The sequence below is a fragment of the Trichosurus vulpecula genome, chromosome 2 (genome assembly GCF_011100635.1).
Source record: "Trichosurus vulpecula isolate mTriVul1 chromosome 2, mTriVul1.pri, whole genome shotgun sequence".
Classification (NCBI taxonomy): Eukaryota; Metazoa; Chordata; class Mammalia; order Diprotodontia; family Phalangeridae; genus Trichosurus; species Trichosurus vulpecula.
In genome coordinates, this window is record NC_050574.1 from 125,383,926 (window position 1) to 125,405,054 (window position 21,129).

Genomic DNA, 21,129 nt, shown 5'->3' on the forward strand with positions numbered 1-21,129 from the left:
ATCAGGGAAGTGCAAAGTGCTATGTGTGGTCCAAGGGACAAAAGAGGTTCGGAAATCTGACAGAGGAAATCAAGGCAGATTTCCTGGAGAAGGTGGCATTGGAGCTAGGCTTTGAAGAATAGATACAGTGGGGGCAGTAAAGAAGTCTTGCCACATCTGCAGCTTTTACTGACACTGGACATGAGAACCCTCACAAATGGAATCTTGGTAGCTAACATTATTGAAGGACTCCCATAGGTTCTTTGAACTAGAATAACCTTCCACTTGAGGCCAACTACCCTTTTCTTTTTTGTTCCCTTATTAAAATAGCACATTAGTATCTTCGAGGGCAGCATGGTAGAATGGAGAGAGCACGAGATAAAAAATAAGACGAGCTGGTTGGCATCCCGGCTCTGCCAAGGGCGTGATCTTCATGGGCTTGGACCTAAGTGCAGCATCTGTGAAGGAATAGGGTTGAGCTGGAGGGTCTCTTAAGGCCCTGTGGCAGTGACAAGTGATTTGGGTTTAACATGCACCAGACAAGTCATGGTCAGATGACTTGGAGACAGTGACTCCCCCCTCCTTGATGTTCCTGCATTCAGAGCAGCAAGGAGAGGAAGGAGTTTAGCTATTGATGAGGGAGAAAGTTTTCCCCCACTTGAAAAGCCATCAGGAGTTCTTGCCTCTTGCGTTTTGAGGTAAGTGATTTCTAAAAAGTCTGACCAGGATGTGTTTATATTTCTGTAATTGTACAAACATGTCATAATGCTATTTTTTTCCTCTAAGTGGACATATGACCAAGTTCAGAGAATGAGATCTTAAGGGGAAGAGCTCTGCCTAATTAGATGCCCAACAGAGAGTAAATACCAGGATCTCTGAGGTCAGGCATGTGCACAAAGCATATGCTTGATCAGCAGAACCCTGTGACCAGGGTGAAGGGAAGCCCACAAGTACTGAGCCCTGGCTAGCCATGCATCACAGCCCTTTCCACAACGTTCCTGTCTCATGGACAGTGTTCTACAGTTGATGACCCTCAAATCAAGGCGCTGTCTGAACCATCTTCACACTCAAGCACATCGTTCCTTGCCACATCTGCATGCCAAGTCCCATGGTGCTCAGCATTGCCATGCTGCTGTTGTTTATTTAGTTACCTTCCATAGTCCTTATAGAAGCCATGCATGCATTCATTCATTCACTTCATCTTGTTTACAAATATGAATTCCTCCCAGAATCCCCCTGGGAGAGGGCAGGAACGCCAGCCCGTTGTGCAGATGAAGAAACTGAGATACAGAGACCTTGCGGAGCTTGCTCACAGTGACCAAGCAAAGCTCTGACGACGGGCTTGGGTCTCCGAGCCGCAGTGCCTCACAAATGACCCATCCCACCCCTTGTTTTCATTACAGTTTCACCTCATAACGTCCTTAGAGCATTGAGATTTTTGTACTTGAATTCTTTTTCAAAGTCATTTTGCTCTCTGGCTTTTTTTTCTTTTGATGACCAGCCTACATCTGCTCTCTATCTAACCTTTATAATTTTGTCCATGACCATCCTCCATTGCAGGCATCTCAGCCAGACGAGCTGACGATTGAGGAGCATGAGGTGTTAGAAGTGATTGAAGATGGAGATATGGAAGACTGGGTAAAGGTAGATTCCTTTGCTCATATAACCCTTTCTTGTGGCATTTTGAGGAGTTTGTTTGGGTTCTCACGAGGCCCCCGGCCTTCACGTCTGTGAATGTACCGCCCTCTTGTCCCTCTCTCCCACAGGCCCGAAACAAAGTTGGCCAGGTGGGTTACGTGCCCGAGAAGTATCTGCAGTTCCCTACATCTAACAGCCTCCTGAGCATGCTGCAGTCCCTGGCTGCACTAGACAGCCGCTCTCACACGTCCAGCAATTCAACTGAGGCAGAACTCGTTTCCGGGAGCCTCAATGGAGATTCCAGTGGTAATAACTAATGAAATTCAACAGGCCATTTTGACCAATAACAGCATAAATTTATAATAAACACTTAATAAGTAACTGCAGTATGCAGAACACAATACTGGGAGTTGGAAGGGATGTAGAGTTGAGGTAAGTCATGGTCCTGCCCTAGACGCACACTTACAGGCTTCTAGACATCACACAGTGTGCCATAGGAGGCCTGAAGAAAAAGATAGTTCTGGACCAAAGGATCAAGAAGGTTCTGTGGTTGAGGTGGCACTTCATTCAAAAGATGATCTAAATGATGTAAAGGGAACACCTGCAGAGATACAAATACAGAAGAGTCCAGCGTCTGTTTGGAAGGCAGTCAGTCAGTAGATGTTTAAATGTCTGATCCAGGGCCCTGTGTGGTGGGGTTACAAAGATGAAAAACGTGACAGGTTCTGTCCTCAGGAAGCTGGGGAGAAAGGGTCAGGGGATGCATGCAAAGAACTTTCCTTCCATAACATTATTCATTTGTTCCTCAAACATACATTAGATTAATTGGCAGTACAGGTGGCAGTAGGTCCATAGTTGTAGCATCATCAGACATCATCTTAAAGTGCAGACTGATACCCGGGGAGTTAATGCCTCAAGACTGACCAGTCACTTGTATTGGGGTGATCCATGCAAGGTCAGGGCTGAAAGGAGTTAGTGACATTATTATAAACACTACATCAGTCCAGTAGTATCACCCAGAGTCTCCCTTTAGGCTTCAGTGTTTACTGCATAGGAGAAGTATGGGCCAAAATGTTAGGAAGGATCTGAGGAGAGGGCCAGCCATTTAGTCAGCATGTGTGTGTGTTCTACATTGATGAAATTGGTGTGGGAATTGCTAAATACCCTGGTTGAAAGAAATGAGATGCTTTAGCCTAGAAAAGAGAAGACTTAGAGGGAACATGCTTGATTTCTTCAGGTGTTTGAAGGAGGTCTTGTTCTGACTGGCCACAGAGGGCAGGACAAGGATCAATTTGGTTTGTTCATTTATTCAGCGATATTCAATAAATGTTTATTATGCATTTACCATGTGCAGAATGATGTGGGCACACTGAGGGTTGGGGTAGAGAGTAGCAAGCAAAGTTTGGATAAAACGTGTTCCTTGCCTTCTTGGAACTTAGTCTATTTTGAGATACAAATGCAAGTAAATATAATGCACAATATTCCATGATAAGTGCATCACAGAGTTAGAAACACTACTTCAGGTGGGAAGGTTAGGGCATGTTAGAGCAGAGGGAAGATTCTTTGCATTAGGCCACACTTGACCTGAGCTGTTTTGGTGAATCTGAAAATGTCCTCTGTTCTTCAGTGGGAGCCAGGTCCGTGACTGGTTAGTGGTCCTGTAGGCACATATGAAGGGGGGGCCCAGTAGCTCAGCTGGAAATGGCCTCAGCCACTATTTTCTGTCTTTTGCCCCACAGTCTGTTTTGTTAAAGCACTTTATGACTATGAAGGCCAGACAGATGATGAACTATCCTTTCCTGAGGGAGCTATCATCCGCATCTTGAACAAGGAGAACCAAGATGATGATGGTTTCTGGGAAGGGGAATTCAATGGACGCATTGGCGTTTTCCCATCGGTGCTTGTGGAAGAACTTTCAGCCTCAGAAAATGGTGATACTCAGTGGGTGAGAGAGATTCAGGTAAGTGGAGGGGAGAGGAGTGGGGAAGAAGCTTATCAGCAATGGCTCAAAGCAGTTTCATACACATCATGTCAGTGTGATCCTCACAGTAACCCCGAGAAGATTATTCTGACTGTTTCCCCATGACTTGTTAAAGGTCTCACAGCTTAGAAAGTCCTGCACTAGGACTTGAACCCAGGTTTTCTGATTTAGTCTAGTGCCCTCATTATATAGATCAACCACGTGTTTTAAAACAAAGATACATAAATAATCCAAGATGCTACTTCATCTGATTTTTACTGTTGCTCATTGAAAAATGATTCTTCAATTTAGTCTAACTCAAGCATTTATTAAACACTTCTCAGCTCTAGACATTCTCTCTGATTGTCCCCCATTCCTGGAATACTCTCCCTCCTCCATTTCTCCTGTTGACCTCCCTGGCTTCTTTTAAGTCCCAACTAAAATCTGTTCTTTTACTGGAAGCCTTCCCCAGCCCCTCTCATTTTCAGTGTTTTCCGTGTTTTACTTATTTGCTATTTATCCTGTATATAGCTTGCATTGTACATGTCTGTTTGCAGACTCATCTCCTTGAGGGCAGGGACTATCTTCTGCCTCTTTCTGTGTCCCCAGCTCTTAGCACAGTGCCTGGCACATAGTGAGCACTTGATGGATGTTGACTGATTGATTTTGTGTGCAGAGCCGCGTGCTGGTGCTGGGAATAAAGACAATGTGAACCTGCCCCTGAGAAGTCCACATTGGAAATGTTCCTGAAGCATCTGTGCATACCCACATAAATTTTCTGTTCTGTAGTGCTTTCCTAGAGCAATCCATGCCTCACCCCTACAGGCCCCATCAGGGCAGACTTCTGAGGAAAGATTTGGCCCACCTCAGTCTCAGTGATGTCCAAGCCCCAGGGATGGCGCCTAAGGAAAGGACAAAGTAAAGATGCTGGAAACCCTCCATGCCTGGCAAGGTGTGGACATAGCCACCCCGTCTTTGTGCATCAGCTTTCCCCACCTCATGTCTGCCCCCAGCCAGTTCATGAGCTGCCCCCGGGAGGGGTTCAGTGCAGAAGGAATGTGCAGGGAGGGCATAGTGAAAAATTTGAGTCTCCAGACTTTGACTTGCCTCAAGTAGTGGCCAAGTGCAAAGAGCAATGGATTTCAAATGAGAGGATCTGGCTCCAATCCCAGCTCCGGCAGCTGTTCTCAGCATCTTTGGGCCTCAGTGTTTGGGGAGACTCTGAGGAGTCATCTAGTTTAGGAGTAGCCACCTCAAATGAAAAAGGATCCCTGTAGGCCACACGCTGACTTGGAAAGCCACAAATTAACATTATGTGTTGGAGTGTTTTTTTATTTCTTTGGTTTAATATTTCCCCGTTACATTTTAATCTGATTCCCTTGGTTCGATGCCTCTAGTCTAGTCCAGCCTACTACTATCCAGTTGCTGTAAGTGGTCCTCCAGCCTGTGCCTGAGAACTCCTAGTCTCTGGATAAGCCTTTAGCTCCTTAGGCCAGCCCCCACAAAGACTCCACTGAAACCCTCTCTGGGCAGAGCAAGTCACACGCCTCCAGATCTTGTCCCATTCGGCCCTCCCCCTAAGCATTCTCTTCTCCAGGCTAAGCATCCCAAGGCCCTCCACCGGCCTGTTCACCATCCCCTCTGGATTCTCTCCAGATGACCAATGTCCTTTCCAAAATGTGGGCCCAGAAATGAGAACAATGCTCTAGGTACGCTCCGACTCAGAAGAGCAGGAACGGATTCCCCCCTCCCTCTTTCTCTTAAAGCAGCCTCAGGTCACATTGTCTTTTGGGGCTGTCACATGGCACTGTAGACTTGTGTTGGCCCACTAGGACCCCAGCATCTTTTTCAGATGAACTGCAGCCTAGCTATACTCCCCACTTCTTGTACCTGTGAAGTTGATTCTTGGATGTCCTGTCTGGGACTCGCCATTCATCCCTAGTATCTTTTATCTTAACTAATTTGTTCCGTTGTTCCATCCTCACCTACTGACTCTGTTCATTTATCCCTCCCAGGTCTACTTCCATCTGTACCTTCCTCCAAGTCAGTGATGAAAGTATTGAACAATACACAAAGACAGATTCCCCTGGGCACCCCATTAGAGACCTCATTCCCTGTAGTCCATATCCCATTATGAATGCTCTTTGGGCCTACTTCTTTTCTTCATCTGGTTCAACTCCTACCTAACAGTACTTTCCAAACTATCCACAAGGATAGCACAGGAGGCTGTGGAAATGTCACCTATAAAATGCTTGCATTGGACAGCATTAAATGACCTTGCAGTTCCCTTCTGGCTCTGAATCCTACGGACTGTCCATATTGTGTATCACTTTTCCAAAAAAGCCTACAGTGTTTCCAGGAGATTAGAAAATGTTTATAAGACTCATAGAAGTGCTCCATCACTCCATGCCTTCTTGGAGTTTACAGTCTAAGAGGAAGAGATACACCACGTGCACACATGAATGGACTGGGACAGAGCCAAAGCACTTACCTCAGAGGCGGAAGGGAAGGGAGGCGTATGTCAAGAGAAGCTTCCTGATGATTAGCACTATACCTATTTGGAATGACCTTTCCCTTACAAGTTAGTGGGAGTCTTCAAGCAAGGGCTGGAGCACTATTTGTCAGCTGTGTCCTGTACGGAATCCTTTTTAGGGATGGGCTGAATGAGACTCCTGTGGTTCTGTGACAGGCCCAGCAAAAGGCTCTATGAACATGAGAAAAAGAGAGGAGGTGAAGTAATCAGGGAAGACATCATAGAGGGAAGGATGCAGCATCTGAGTAGGCCTGCAAATGAAAACAAAGGGGTCCGCAATAACAATAAAAATAACCAATTTGTTTTGGGCTTCAGAGTTTGTATCTTCATCATTTTACGGTGAAAAAAACCAAGGTTCAGATATGTAAATTGCCCATGATCGCACAACTGGGTCTGGACCAGTAGAGATGAGGATGAGAACATTCTGAACATGGAAAATAGCTTCCACAAATGCACCGCAGTGGAAGAACAGGTCGGTGTCTGGAAACAGCCAGTTGTCCAGTTTAGCTAGACTGTAGAGAATGTAAAAGGAAGAATAATGTGACATACAAAGTTGATACCAGTTTGTGTGAGGCCTTAGATGCCAGGCTGAGGAGTTTGTATTGTATCTTAAGAGACAATAGGAAATCACATTTTTGAGAAAAAAGTCAAATTTTTGAGTGCAAGCATGGCATTATGAGATTTGTGCATTAGGAAGCTTTTTCAGCCACCACATGAAGGATAGGGTGGTCCAGAGACCAGTTAGGAGGCTGTTTCAGTAGTCTTGGTTAGAGTGATGGATACCAAATCCTGTTATGCTCTGAAAACACTGAGCCATCTCATCGACCTAGGTGTCCCACAGGGTTCTAGCTTAGATCCTCTTTTCTTCCATGTCTACACTCTCCCTCAATATCTTATCTGCTCTTATGGGTTTAATTTTCATCTCTACACGGATAACCCCCCAACTGATCAATTGGTTGAGCTATCCCTCCAACCCTAACCACCCTTCTGAACTCCAGTCCCACATCATTAACTGCCTCCTAGACATCTCTCAATGTATGCAAATGGAATTTATCTCCTCCCCTAAATGTACCCTTCCTCTTGACTTTCCTGTTTCTCTTGAGGGCACCACCACCCTCTCCCAATACCCCAAGTATATAGCCCCATAATCTTTCTTTGACCCTTCCCTTATACATAGCCTTGCCCCATATCCAATTAGTTGTCAAGTCTTGTCAACTCTACCTCCCTAATATTTCTTAAATCAATCTCCTCTCTACTCACGTCTGCCACCTTAGTTGAGGTTCTCATCATCCCTCATTTCCTAATTGGCCATCTCACTTCTTGTCCAGTCACCTATCTGTCCTCCACACAATTGTCAGAATGGTGACCATATTAATCTCCTGGGCTCATTCCACATGTGGCATTGGGCAGGTCCTATCCTTTCTCTGCTCTGCCCTTCTCCCAAGATTATTGGAGATACCTGTATGATACTGACTGTGAATGCACTTGTCACCACAAAGCCCTAGGCAAACATGAGGCATTGCTGCCACAGACTGGTTGCTTATCCTGAGCTAAGCATAGGCAGAGGATCAGTATCTCTCTTTGACTTGGTTTGGTCTTTCCTCACCCCAGAGTTGATTCCAGAGAAAACTCAAAAAGAAAGCTAGGGATAGCTCATATTTTGGTTTCTCCAAATACAGGTAATATGGTCCCCAGCTCGTCTGCAAACATTCAATGTGATAACTGCATTTTGCTTGGACAACCTTTATTTTACCCCACAGAAAATATGGCAGATTCAGAGGACTCATAGAAGTCCCTGAGCAGATGCAGAAAATACCTAAGGTATAGTTCTAGCACTCCACTGGGTCCCTCTCTAAACCCACAGGGATGCTTTACAGGATGCATCCTCTTCTCTCCTTCCCCCAGCTCCCCGGGATCAAGGTCTCTTGTACGGTTAGTCAGTCTTCTGAACAAAGAAAATATATTGCAGTTACATGCATGTGGAGCTGTATATTTACCACAAAGTAGCTTCAAACATGGTGCTAATGGGCTGCAACCAGCAGGTGAGTGCTCAGATCAGCACTGCTGAGCTCCAGGGCCCCAGCTACACTCCTCATGGCTGTGAACTCTCGCTGTCTGCAGTGGGTATCATTGGTCACAAAGGACATGTACGGATGTTGGCTGCATATGTCATCTGTGGGGAGTACAGGTAGCCAGTCATCCCTCCCGGTGTCCTACATGTGCAACATGTAATAGAGGAACACTGAATTACAAGACAATAACCAGGGTTTAAATACGAGCTCTTAGACTCACCATGGAATTGTAGGCAAATCCCTTTGCCTTTGCAAAACCCATCTGTATTTCCTTATCTCTAAGTTTTCCACTAGATCTGTGATCTCATTGGTGTGGGTATCCTCTCCCCGTTGTCCCTCCCAGGACTGTTGTTTTCTCATCTGTGAAACGGTAATGATGATTTTGGCACCCTCACAGGGTTGTCCTGAGGAGAACGTACTTTATAAACAATAAAAATGCAGTAAAAATGTGAGCGCTTATCATTCCTGAGGCTAATTCAACGAACAGTGAGAATAAACTACTCTGTGAATAAACGGAAATATTCAAGTTGCTAATGGATTTTCCATGCTGTACATCAGCTTGTTTTCATAAAAAACAAAGCAGGATGTTTGAGAAACTGCTTGCCTTGGAGTCAGGAGTCCTAGCTCCACCATGCGGGGGCTGGGTGATACTGGGCAAGGCTCTTGACCTCTTGGCATCTCCATCTTTCCCTCTGCTAAATGGGGTTCACGATTCTCCTCCTCAATCTCACTACTGTTGTGACAATGATACCAGGAGCGAAAGTGGCTGGGACTCGGTGTGTGTGACCACGTGCTGCTCTGTGAACGTGGGCCACCAGTTTTATGACTGTGGTCATCATTTCCATGATTGTTGCTTTGAACCCCGTTACCATGCAGTATTGGGGGGTTTGCAGAATGTTCGTGCATACGTTTATTCCATTCAGACTGTCATTACCCAGCTCATTAGAAGGCTTTTAAAAACTCCGTCTGCCAGCTGGTGGTTGTATCTCATACACCCAGGCACCTGGCTGCCCAGCAGCTTTCACCAAAGTGGCCAAGCTGCCGGGTGGCTGTGGTACTTTTTATGTGACATTTTGATGCTCATACCCTCCAAGGTAAGAAGGGCAGGTGTCATTATCCACCTCCTTCAGATGAGGAAACACTTGTCCCAGGGTCCCAGCAGTCAGCATCAGGGCCCAGATTCAGACTCCACACCCAGCACTGCTCCTGCTCCACTGCACTGTCAGGTTACTGTCCATGTGAGTTGGAATCAGAGGGCTGCAGAAATAACCAACAGAAGGAGAGAATGGCAGTCCCTCGGCCTCTCAGATGCAGCCTTCCCATGACTGTCCTGTCTGCTCCTAACCAGAGGAATCTGATAGGAAGCTCTTTACCAGACAAGTATAAGGTGCTGTGTGGTCAAACTGATTGAGGGCATGGGCTGTTTCCTTCTCATCTCTGTATATCCCCAGTGCTTGGCACAGTCATTCCAATGCATACGGTGCAGCTGGTATAGTCCAGACAGAGCTGGCTTCACAGCCAAGAAGACCTTGTTTCAAACCCTCTGACTTATGCTGGTTAGGTGACCCTGGGCAAGTCATCTAACCTCTTAGTGCAGCAGGCAACTCTCTAAGACTGTAGATTGCATAGTACGGGCTGATCTATGTTGGTACAGGGGATTTCCCCACTGGGAGTTCCCTATATCAATGAAATCATAGGTTCAGTCAAAATAAAAGTTTGTTGTATCAGACTAGGTTGATTAAGTTGGAAGGAGCTTTAAACATCATCTAATTGAATGCCTTCAGTTTACAGTTGAAGAAACAGAATCTCAGAGAAGGAAGGTAACTTGACCAGTATAGTACAGGCTATGTTAAGGACCCCCCTGAACTTGTCTTTTTGAGTTGCCGTATTTTCCAGAAACACTGGACCCAGAGCATGCAGGAGGCCCTGAATGTGTCAAGGACAAATCCCCCACCACCTAGCTGACATAGTTTGTTGTACCCCAAACTGGACTCCCTGTGTGTCCTTGGGAGGCAAGACAGGCGCGGGCAGGTCTGCACCAGGCTGGGAAAAATGCTTGTGCAGCTGGGTCCTTTGCAGATAAGCCTAGTGGTTCCCAAGGGAAAAGAATTTGGCTTTTGCCATCGCCTTTGCTCTTCCCCTTCAGGAGGGCTTATACTGCACCTTTCCCCTCCCATGCCACACCCCTTCCTGTTCTCTCCTCCTCTGTTGTACTGCCATAAATATGCAAACCTGCATGTGGATGGTGAACTCTTTGGGTTCCATATGTGTGTTCATGTCCCTTGTAACCTACCTGGTTTTCACATATGTCTCATGACATGATTGCCTGTTGACAGGTATAAGTACCAAAGTTGAGATTTGAACCCAGGTCTTCCAACTTCACATCCCTGGCCAATGCCTCACTCTACAGAAGACATATTAGAGTGTGTTAGCAAAGCCTCTAAATGGATGTGCCTTCTTATTGATCGTCACAGACCTTTTAACCACTTGTCTTCTCTTCCCAGATCTCTCCCTCCCCCAAGCCGCACAATTCTCTGCCTCCACTGCCGCTCTATGACCAGCCACCCAGCAGCCCCTCCCCCAGCCCTGACAAGAGGACCTCGAGGTACTTCCCCAGGTCTCCATCCATGAATGGTAAGGCTCCCGGGACACATTCCTCTGCTGCTTCCCTTTGACCCCACCTGGGATCCCACACCCTTGACCTTGTTCTCTCCCACAGAAAACAGCTTCAGCTCAGACTCTCCCGGCTTCTCTCAGCCCCCGAGACACACACCGGAGGCCTCCTACGGCAAACTGCGCCCTGTAAGTATCCAGGCCCAGGGCTGTGGGGGGCCTGGTTCCCCTGGGTGAGAAAGTGTTAGCCCTGGGCTCAAGGCCTGATTCTCGAGTCTAGCAGGACACTGTGCCTGCTGGAGCCTCAGTTCCCTCATCTGTGAAATGAACATACAGACTCCTAACTCTGACATCAGCTAAAGAGGATCATAGGCACTTTGGCCGGCGTGTCTAGTCTCACCTCTTCTTTTTACAGATAGGGAAATGAAGTCTAGAGCGTGAGAACACTTTGCCCAAGGCCACAGAGCCTCTGCTGGCCCGCTTCTTTGGCTCTCAATCCAGCGCTCTTTCTCCCAAGCCCTCTGGGCTTTACTTTCTTTACCGATAAAATGGAAATAACAGTAACTTAGGCCTCCCAAGGTTTTTCTGAGGAGAATGTTTTGGTTCTGTAGAAACAGAGCTGGTGGCTTTGTCCCTGAGGGAGAAGCTGGCCTCTCATCCCTCCTCCTTTGCTAAAAGTCTGAGGTTGACCTCACACAAGGCCATGAGATGATCCACTTGTCCCCAGGACCCCAAAGCAGACTGCTAGGTCTCTCATGCCCTCTGTAAATAACAGCATCGGTTCTGCCTCTGTCTCACAGAGTTGGCACGAGGAATGTGTTCCAAGTCTGAGCATCATCGTCAGTGACTCCCCCTGGCAAAGCTTCCCCAGAGCCCACCATGATCTCTTAGCAGTAGTAATAGAGGTCAGAGTTTATATAGCACTTTTATCTCACGTGAGCCTCACAACGACCCATACTAAGATGGTTGATTGTTGTCCTTCGAGTGTGTCTGACTGCGGCTGATCAGACCAGTGTGAGCTTCGGAGTGCTCCACCAGGGATCAGGCACAGAGAGTCCATGTGTGAATGTTTAGAGGAGATGTCCCTAAATTTGCACAGCTCATGATTCTTTAAGCTGCTGCCATTCTGCTGTGCTCATAGATCACACGGCCTTCTTCAGTGCAGGCGCGCCATGCTAGGCCATCCTGGGCCAGCGTCTGCCATGTCTCCCAGTCGATTCCAAAGTAAGTATTAATATGCCCATTTTACAGAGGAGGAATTGGAGACTCAGAGTCAAAGGCAGGACTGAAACCCACATTTCTCCCACCTGGTTAGTGACTACATCATGTTACGCTGCCTCTTTCTTAGCATGCAGAGTACGTACCTTCCAGAGCTCTGTACAGCGCCAGGCTGTCACCACCTTGTCGAGTCTCCTCATTGCAGGAGAGAAAACTGAGGCCCAGAATGGTTCTGTGACTCCCCAGCACCCTACAGGAGTAAATGGTCACAGGACACAGTGGGAAGAAGGATGCCTTGAGGACCTTCATTGATCTCACCTTGACGTGTAGTGCCTGGACCTTAGTTTTCTCATCTGTAAAATGTGAGGTTTGGGCTTCATAGTCTCGGGGGCTCTTTCCACTCTAGAGCTAGGATCCTGTGACCTCTAGAAACTCATTCATCACATCACACCCTGTTGCCTCAGTGTCACTCCCAGGGCTGAGTGTAAGTAGAGAATGACTTGAGTGAATGTAAGCCCATGTTCAAAGCAGCATTTGAACAATTAGTCTCTCTTACTCCCTTTTGAGCATCAAGTCTTACTGTGTTCAGAGGCTTAGATGGTAGATCAGTATGCCCCTGGAGCTCTGTGTGTTCTTTCCCCCAGGTACGAGCTGCACCCCCTCCTCCCACTCAGAGCCACCGCCGGCCCACAGAAAAGATGGAGGACGTGGAGATCACACTAGTGTGATGCCGGGACTCTCACAGAGCACATCTGCCCCACAGTCACGGCCCACCCGGTCCAGTTTGGCCAGGCTCATTTTTTTAAGGCACCTTTGCATGAAGATGACTCTATTAAGAAGCAGGAACAAGGGAGGATGTTGTGTGCAGCATCGGCCTGCCCTTTTCCTCCCCTCAGTCATGAAGATTCTGTGCCTTTGCTTGTTGTTTTCTGTGAGTCATCTCTCCTTCCAGAGCACAAGCCCAGAGTGGCAAATGGCCCTGGCCAGGCAGGCACACCTGCAACTTGGGGCAAGCTCTTGGCCATGTGTGTGGCCTGCTCCCAGGCCCCTCCTGTCATATGTGCTAGTACAGTATATTACTGTGGCCATAGGAATGTGTTACAGACTTGCCCAGACCCCCAAGCACCATCACCCATGTGATGAGTGATGAAGATGAATCAGGTTCTCCAGCCTCAGAAGAGGGGCAGAAGCACAGGGCTCGGGTGGGAGGGCTGGCTCCTCATCACAGTCCCTGGCACGTCACAGGATGGGTCACGCTGCCAGCCCCAAAAGGCCTCAGTGCCCTTGGTGTTCCTTTTCCTGCTACTTGTCTAGTAGTCACAGCCTGCCCTCCCACCCCGCCCCCCAGCTGGGGAAGGGGGCAGGACATTTCAGAGCAGTTCCTCACATCAAGGAGAGAGGCCTCATCTCCATAGGAAAGCCCCACCTGGCTGACCTCCCCTTACTGAGTATTTGCCTCATGCCTATTGGAGCACCCACCCTGACCTGTCATCACCATGGACCTCCCAGAAGCTGCATCCCAGCCACAACTTGGTCTCGTCATTGGGTAACCTGGGAGAGGTCAAAGTTCAGGGAACTAAGTGTTATTTTCTAGTTGGCTCATCAGCCCAGCAACTGGTTCACAGCAGTGAGTCCGGGGTAGTTGGTCCACTGTGGCCTTGAGGCAGCAGCATGAACCCTCTGCCTCCTCAGGTCTCATCAGTGTCCAGAAAAATTTAACCAGGACCTTGAAGCCCAAGGTGAAAAAGGAGACATTGCCATTTGGCCTCATTTTGGGGCTTGGCACAAATCCCAACTAATCATGCAGTGAAGAATCCCACCCAACTCCCCGTTACAGAGAGGAACTGTGGCTTCACTAGCAATACTGACGAGATCTCAAGTTTCTGGGGAGAAGCAGCTCCCAGGTATTTAAGGAAAACTATTTTTGTCTGCACGATTGGGCAGGAAGCTTTTCTGCCTAAACCAGGAGATAGAGCATTGATGACTTAGCTTAAAAGGGCTGTTGTGGGAGGTTGCTTTGCTTTTACTGTTTTATTTTTAAAGAAATCAATATTACATTTCGATGACATTCTCTGAACTTTGCACACAAAGAGTCTGACCTCAGAAAAAGATCTCTGAAGCAGAGAGCGCTTCCCAGGCCCCCAACCAAAAGTCCCGTGTCACCCAAGGAAACGTTCCCTGGACTGCTTCACTTCATCAGGAACAAGGACTGTGGATGAATCTTTTCTGTATTTTTTGTTCTTTTGAGCCTCTTAACCTGTTGATCTGTTTGAGGTCTTTTTATGTGTTTATCAAACTTATTCTTAAGTTTAAAAAAAAAGTGTTTTTTAAGATTTAAAAGTTTGCAGAAACGTTAAAAGCACCATGATGCCGAAGTCAAGTAAGTATCACTCTGCTGTTCTCCTCCTCTTCCTCCAGCCAGTCTGTCTGTCTGTGCCCGCAAATCAAGGTTCTCCAAATTGAGAGTGTTATTGGAAATCTCTTTAGTTATATTTTAAATATTTTCTGTAAGAGCTGCTAATTTTATTTAAAACAAAAAGTTGTAAAAATGCCTCCTTTTTAACTATGACTTGTTCGTACAGGGCACGTACTCCATGTATCCCAGTGTACGGTGTCAGTACACTGAGAACACCTGTGCAAGGGCTTCCTCTGTACTGGCTGTAAAAAGTTTGTATTTATTATGTATAAAATGTTGAATAATAAAAAAGTGGAATTAAGACTTTGAGTTTTCTTAGCTTTGGCAAAAACAATCCCATTGATTGCATCTCCATCTCCTCTAAAATAGTCAGCAGCTGGGATGAGCCAATACACTGCCTCCCCCAGCCACAACCTCCTCCCACACTTTCTCGAAATCAGTTCTAACTTCGAAGAATTAAAGTCTGTGAACACTTCTCTAGATACGCCAGATACTGTGGCAGAAGGACAGGGACCCTAGGCAAGCTTTGGTGATCTCTTCCAACCTCCAAAGTCCAAATTGAAGCTCTAATCCAAGAGAGTTAAGTCTGACCATCCGTCCTACATACCCTTATACAAGCTCCACTCTCCAGACTCATCTTAGGATCCCAGACTGTCAGGATAGAAAAAGACATCGGAAGCAGCATCTCCCATCTCAGTCCTGGAATCTCCTTTAGGGGAGCATCTCAGATCATTAGGGGCCCATTGCAAAGGAGTCAAAAAAGCAAATGAGTGCATACCAAATTCTTTGTGAAGAACTATCTTAAAGCACTGTACAAATATCTGCACTTAGTATGATCATTATATATCCAACATAGCTCTTGCTCTCTAATAGAAGGTAGATCAGGGCAAAGGGGAGGGCCAAACAGAGTGCTTTGAGAAGTTAGAAGAGAGATCACTTTAAGCTGGGGTGGTGGGGAGGGAGCACTGAGGGAAAGACATTCCTGGCAGGAGAGACTGTATGAAGGCAAGAGAGTGCAGGAAAAAAATCAGGAAACAGCCAATTATTCGGTTTGGCTGGAACATCATTTGCAAAGAAGAGAGAATGCTTAGACGGTAGCTAGGACCCAGATCATGAACGGCCTTAATGATAAGAAAGGGAAGCTTTTATTTTATCCATCAGATAATAGGCAGCTCCTGAAGGTGTTTGAGCAGGAATAAAGTGCTCAGACCCATATACCAGCAATACGACTGCCAGGCATGAAGAATGAATTGCAGAGAGGAGACTAGAGATAGGCAGATGCCTCATGGCATCTCCTTATTGGTGTAGTGTTGGCCCTGTGAGTGAAGAGGGGAGGGTCAGATTCCAAAGAGAGTGGAGGTAGAAATGAGGACATAGGACAGATCATCAGGGTATGCCCATGCTTTGAAGACTAAAGGAAGAGTATCCAACACAGGTGGAAAGGTCAGACAGGAAGAACAGGAGAATAATTCTTGGGAACCCTTCTTAGATTGACGTGGTGTGCGCCTGTATTACTCCTAATTCTACTACATGGACTCAGATTCATTTATTAAGTGCCTAATAGTGCCAGGAGGCCACTAAGCCATGGGGATACGCAAGCAGATCCTGCATACATAGATAAGTGATGTATAAATACATATGGTGCCATGAGGGTTAAAAAGAATAGTCAGGGGTGCTTTTCCAGTACTTTGTGAAGAGGGGGTTGGGGCTCATTCTGTAGCCGTAACTTGAGGGCATCCTAAAGTCCTTTTCCCCTCATCCTATGTCATAAATTCCTTATCGCCCTCATCCTGTGTCAGGAATTCTTATGCTTAATCTTTAACCACCATAATTCCCTAAAATTACATCATCGTTCTGAAACCTCTATAGAAGCATAATTCCCCCAAATATCAGAGTCTCATTTAGCTTTCTTGCTAAGGAGGCCCATGCTGCTTACACATTAAATAAAGTTCCCAATGAATGGCTAAAAGAATGTCATCTAGGTGAATTCTTTCACACCCAAACTGCTCTCCCAAATCTGACCTCAACAGGAAAGGTCCATGGAAATGGTCGTGCTTGAGCTGAGCTTTAGAGGAAGCTGGAGATTCTACAGTTCAGCTTAGGAGGGAGACCATCCCAGGCTTGGGGTATGACCTGGGGAAAGGAATAGGATGAAGACAGCCGGGAGACCAGCTTGGCTGGAATAGACTGCTTGGGGCGGGGGGGGGGGGGGGGGGGGGGGTGAGCTGGGACCAGAGGGCAAAGGACTTTAGATGCCAGGAGTTTGCATTGGATCCCAGAGTACCAGTCACTGGAGCATGGGCATGGGAATGCCATAGCCAGACCTAGGCTTTGGTTGTATAGAGGAAAGACTGATAGAGGGAAATCAACAAGGAGACAGTGAGAGAGGATCAGAGCCTGCACTCAGGTGAGCAGAATGGGGCTTGGAACACAACAGGTAACACCAGGTTTCCCTGGGGGCAGCTAGGTGGCACGGGCCCTGGAGTTGGCAGAACCTGAAATCAAATCCTCAGACTTGACACACTAGCTGTGTGACCTTGGGCAAGTCACTTAACCCCAATTGCCCTGCCTTCCTTCCTCAAAAAAAAAAAAAAAAAACACTAGGTTTCCCCATGGAGCCTAATGAGAGCCCTCCAGGTACTTGAACAGCTCTTCCCTGCCTCATCTGCTGCTTTTCCAGGCTAAATGTCCCCAGCTGCTAATAGGACCTGGGCCCCAATCCTCTCCTTATCCCACCTGCCTTCCACTGCGGGCTATACTTGGCCTCCCCCAAGGCTAGGGACTAAATAACCTGCAGCTGGAGAACTCTGCCTGAAGCAAGTACACACCAAGCTGGAGCAAGCTGCTGCTACGGGTTGGTCAGTGGGGACCTGGGACAGAGGCCCAGGGTAGACCCGCACTTTGAGGACTGAGGAAAGAAGAGTCTCCAAGAGGACCGTGGAAGCAATAAGCATTTATGTGGCCGCCTACTATGCGCCAGGCCCTATGTTCAGTGCTTTACAGGTATCTCATTTGGAGGTGCCTACATCAGCTGGTAATTTGGACCACTTCCTACTTAAACTTGTGTAGTAGGGATAAGTTCAGCCTTTTTTCCAGTTACCCGAGGCAAGTCTCCTCCCTCCATCCATTCCTCCCCCCAGGAGCCCCAGCCTGCAGGAAGATCACCTACGAACTTCAGAGATAACAGATGAACGCCCCAGGGCTTTTGCCTTCTTCATGCATACACAGGCAAAGTTGTGTGTGCCTGCTGCCCCTAGCTGATTGGGGATCCTGCAGGTGGGCTAGAACAGCAGTAACTGGCCGTGTACCCTCATGGGGAGAAGAAAATGACTCTCAAGAGCTTCACACCCACGAACCAGCCTTGTCGTGGCTCTGCGCTCCCACACTCAACAGGGAGGGGAAAACCGCTAACAGAGGGTGGACAGTTAGAGGTGAAAGGGAGGACTGAGCTTTCTGTCCCTCCTAACCCACCGTCACTCCAAGCCCTAGAACCCATGATAATTGGAGGGCAGGTAAGGGAGTCTGGCAAGAGCACCCTGCTTACGTGTAGAACCTTTCTCTGAGCCTCAGTTTTTTCATCTGTGAAATAGGGGTGGTCATTTCTCTCCTCCAGAGGTTCTTAGCCTTTTCTGTGTCCTGGAGGGGCAAGGGGGGAGGAGAAGCATTTACTAAGTACTTACTATATATGCTAAGTCCCCTCAAAAATCTCACATTTTAATGGGGGAGACAAGACACATGGGAAGTTTTGAGCAGCAAGTCTGATGGAAAAGTAGGGGGCGGAGGGAGGGGAAGAGAAGGGGACAAGCATTTCTACAGCATCTGCTGTGTGCCAGGCTAAGCACTTTACACTTATCATATCATCTGATCCCCTCAATACCCCTGTGAGGAAGATGTTATTATTTTGCAGTTGAGGAAACAGGCAAAAACCCAGAGGTTAAATGACTTCCCAGGGTCACACAGCTAGTAAGTGTCTAAGGTCAGATCTGAACCCAGGTCTTCCTGACAACAGGCCCAGCACTCTATCCACAGCAACCGTGTAGCTGTCTAGGTCCCCCAGCCCTCCAGATTCTGCAATGAAGTGGGTGGTAATGCCCTTTCTTTCATGTCACTTCCCCTGACAAAATACCTTCTTTTCTGCGGCTGCGTGAAGGAGCCTGCAGGAGCAATCACCATGCGGCATGTTTGCTTCCCAGGATGACAGCTGAGGGTGTGGGGCCGGATGCACTTCCATTGCCAGGGTTCTTGGGTTCAGGGTCTGGCGCCGTCCCCATCACAGCGTGAGGGGAGATGGGGACCAAAGAAGGCAGCAGCGGTGGCTTGAACCTCCAGGCCCAGGCTGCCTTGCCTGGGCTGGTCTGCCCACCCTCTGTGTGGCGACTGTCGGGGCAGTCGTCCTGCAGTCTGGTGACACCAAGGACTCACAATGTTTTAAATGTATACAATACTTAGAATTCCAAAGGAAACCAATTCTATTGAAAAAGTTAGCCATTTTTTAAAGTGCCGGGATCCCAGGTTAGAACCTCCACTCCACCTGATACTTGCCTCACAAGTTTACTGAGGGTCAGATCAGACAGACAGTAAACGGAAAGGCCTCTGCGACCTTCGGCATGCTCCCTAATGATCAGCGGTTCTCATTCCTAGTCACCCGGCTTCACAGACACCAACCTGACCTAGGACTTTGGTGGGTGACGGACGCCCTCTGGTGGCCACTAGTCTCAGGACATTCGCCTCAAAGCCCTGCCTCTCATGGACCTCAGAGCCCTTTGTGGAAGCAGAGACTTTTTTTTAAGCCAAAAGGAACCTTTAGTTCATCCGTTTTGTTTGACGTAAGAGGGAAACAGGCCTGGAGAAACAAAATGGCTTGGTGGGCATTGCCCACATGGTAGGTGACAAAGGCCGGTATTCTCGAAGCTTCAAGCTCCCTCTCAGCCACTAGACTTGAAACATCATGTCAGCGTCATAGGGGGCTTAGACCATTGGACATAGGAGTGTTTCTAGGGCCTTGCTCGCTGTTCTCTCAGCCTGGAATGTCCTCCCTCCCTTCTGACTTGGAATTCCTCCTTTGGGGTATGGTTGCTGGTTCCTCCCTCTCTCGGTAGGATTCTCCCTGAGACCTTACAGCCACTCATCCTGTCATGCTGTGTATTGTGACATCTCTGTTGGTGTCAAGCCTGACGAAGAGGCTGAGCTAAAGTCTTAGCTAAATTCTGTGCCTTCCCCTACACGGGCCCTGGGCAGGGTGGGCATCATCTCCCTTCTCATCACACCCACAGAGGGGAGGCTGGCCCTGAGGAAGGTGGGGTACCCAGGGTTTCATCCCCAAGCACTCAGAGGGCTGACCCCTTTTAGTCCCTCACCAGCAGCTAAGCACTGGAGCCTGGCACTTCCTTAGCAAGAATGAGCTAAAAGGGCAAGTACCTTCCAGCATGCCCTCAGGGGGTGTCCCCTGATCGCTGCTGCTCCTGCCCTCAATTGAACTGAGGGCCTATCTGGGGCTGATAGGGAAGGCCTCATCCCATGGTGACCATGCTCATTTGGCCTTGTGTAAAGTTCACATTTTTCTTCAAATGGAGGCACAGAGTTAGAGCTGGTGAGACCCTCAGTGATCACCTCATCTGGCCCCTTCACTTCACAAATAAGTGCTGAGGGATTAAGTTGCCCAAAGTCACCGAGGAGTGGAGCCCCAACTTGAACTCAGGACACTCTGCTCCAAAGTCTTAGCTGTTTCCACTGACAGTCAGCTGTCCATCAAAGGCTGGTGACATATCCTCTATCCCCATGGCCTTCTCCACCAAATTCCCTAGACCCATTGCCCTGGCTGTCTTTATCCCACCTGTGGGTCATCACATAAGGACACAGGAGCCTTCCTCCCCACCCCTAACAGGGCCATACTCATGCCTCCACAATGCCCTCCTCTGCCTGTGGAACAAACCTCACTGCTAGGCAGTCCAGCCCATGAAACATCACCGTGGTTCCCTGCAAGCAACATCTGACCGTACATCAATGTGGTGTGGCCATGGCCACAACCACAAGTCCCTGGGGTCCTGGTTCCAAGTGTTGACTCAGCTGGCCAACAGGGAACAGAAAGTGGGGTTTAGCAAGCAGTAACTGACTCAGGGGGAGAGCCCTGCATTCATTCCTCAGGCCCCTCTACCTGTTGGGGTCAGGTTAAACGCTCAGTTTGGGGCTGAGGCTCTAATCATTAATCCTGGGATATAACTTCCTCTTGATGCTGTGTGATTAACCCCCCCCTTCCCTCCCAAGCCAAAGGCCAGCCTGTCAATCAAAAGTTTTAATGCACTGTTGGTGGAGTAGTAAACTGGTCCAGCCATTCTGGAAAGCAGTTTGCAACTATGCGCAAAGGGCTATAAGACTGTGCATACCCTTTGACCAAGCAATACCACTTCTAGGGTTGTATCCCAAAGAGATCATAAAAAAGGGGAAAGGGGACAGCTAGGTGGCACAGTGAGTAGAGCACTGGCCCTGGAGGCAAGAGAACCTGAGTTCAAATCTGGCCTCAAACACTTGACATACTTACTAGCTGTGTGACCTTGGGCAAGTCACTTAACACCAATTGCCCTGCCTTCCTCCCTCCAAAAACAAAAAGGGGAAAGGACCCACGTGTACAAAAACATTTATAGCAGCTCTTTTTGTGGTGGCCAGGAATTGGAAGTTGAGGGGATGCCCATCAATTGAGAAT

The 21,129-nt window shown here is 47.9% G+C and overlaps 1 protein-coding gene across 1 annotated transcript in view; it reads left to right on the forward strand.

Annotated features, from left to right (window-relative positions):
* Positions 1-14,730, forward strand: part of FCHSD2 (FCH and double SH3 domains 2) — a 359,064-nt gene extending 344,334 nt beyond the window's left edge. The window contains exons 15-20 of the mRNA XM_036745787.1: positions 1,540-1,623; positions 1,746-1,923; positions 3,357-3,577; positions 10,687-10,816; positions 10,902-10,984; positions 12,658-14,730. Coding sequence (XP_036601682.1) covers positions 1,540-1,623; positions 1,746-1,923; positions 3,357-3,577; positions 10,687-10,816; positions 10,902-10,984; positions 12,658-12,741 — 780 coding nt within the window. The 3' untranslated portion in view covers positions 12,742-14,730. The remainder of the gene's footprint in view (positions 1-1,539; positions 1,624-1,745; positions 1,924-3,356; positions 3,578-10,686; positions 10,817-10,901; positions 10,985-12,657) is intronic.
* Positions 14,731-21,129: the final 6,399 nt, after the last annotated feature.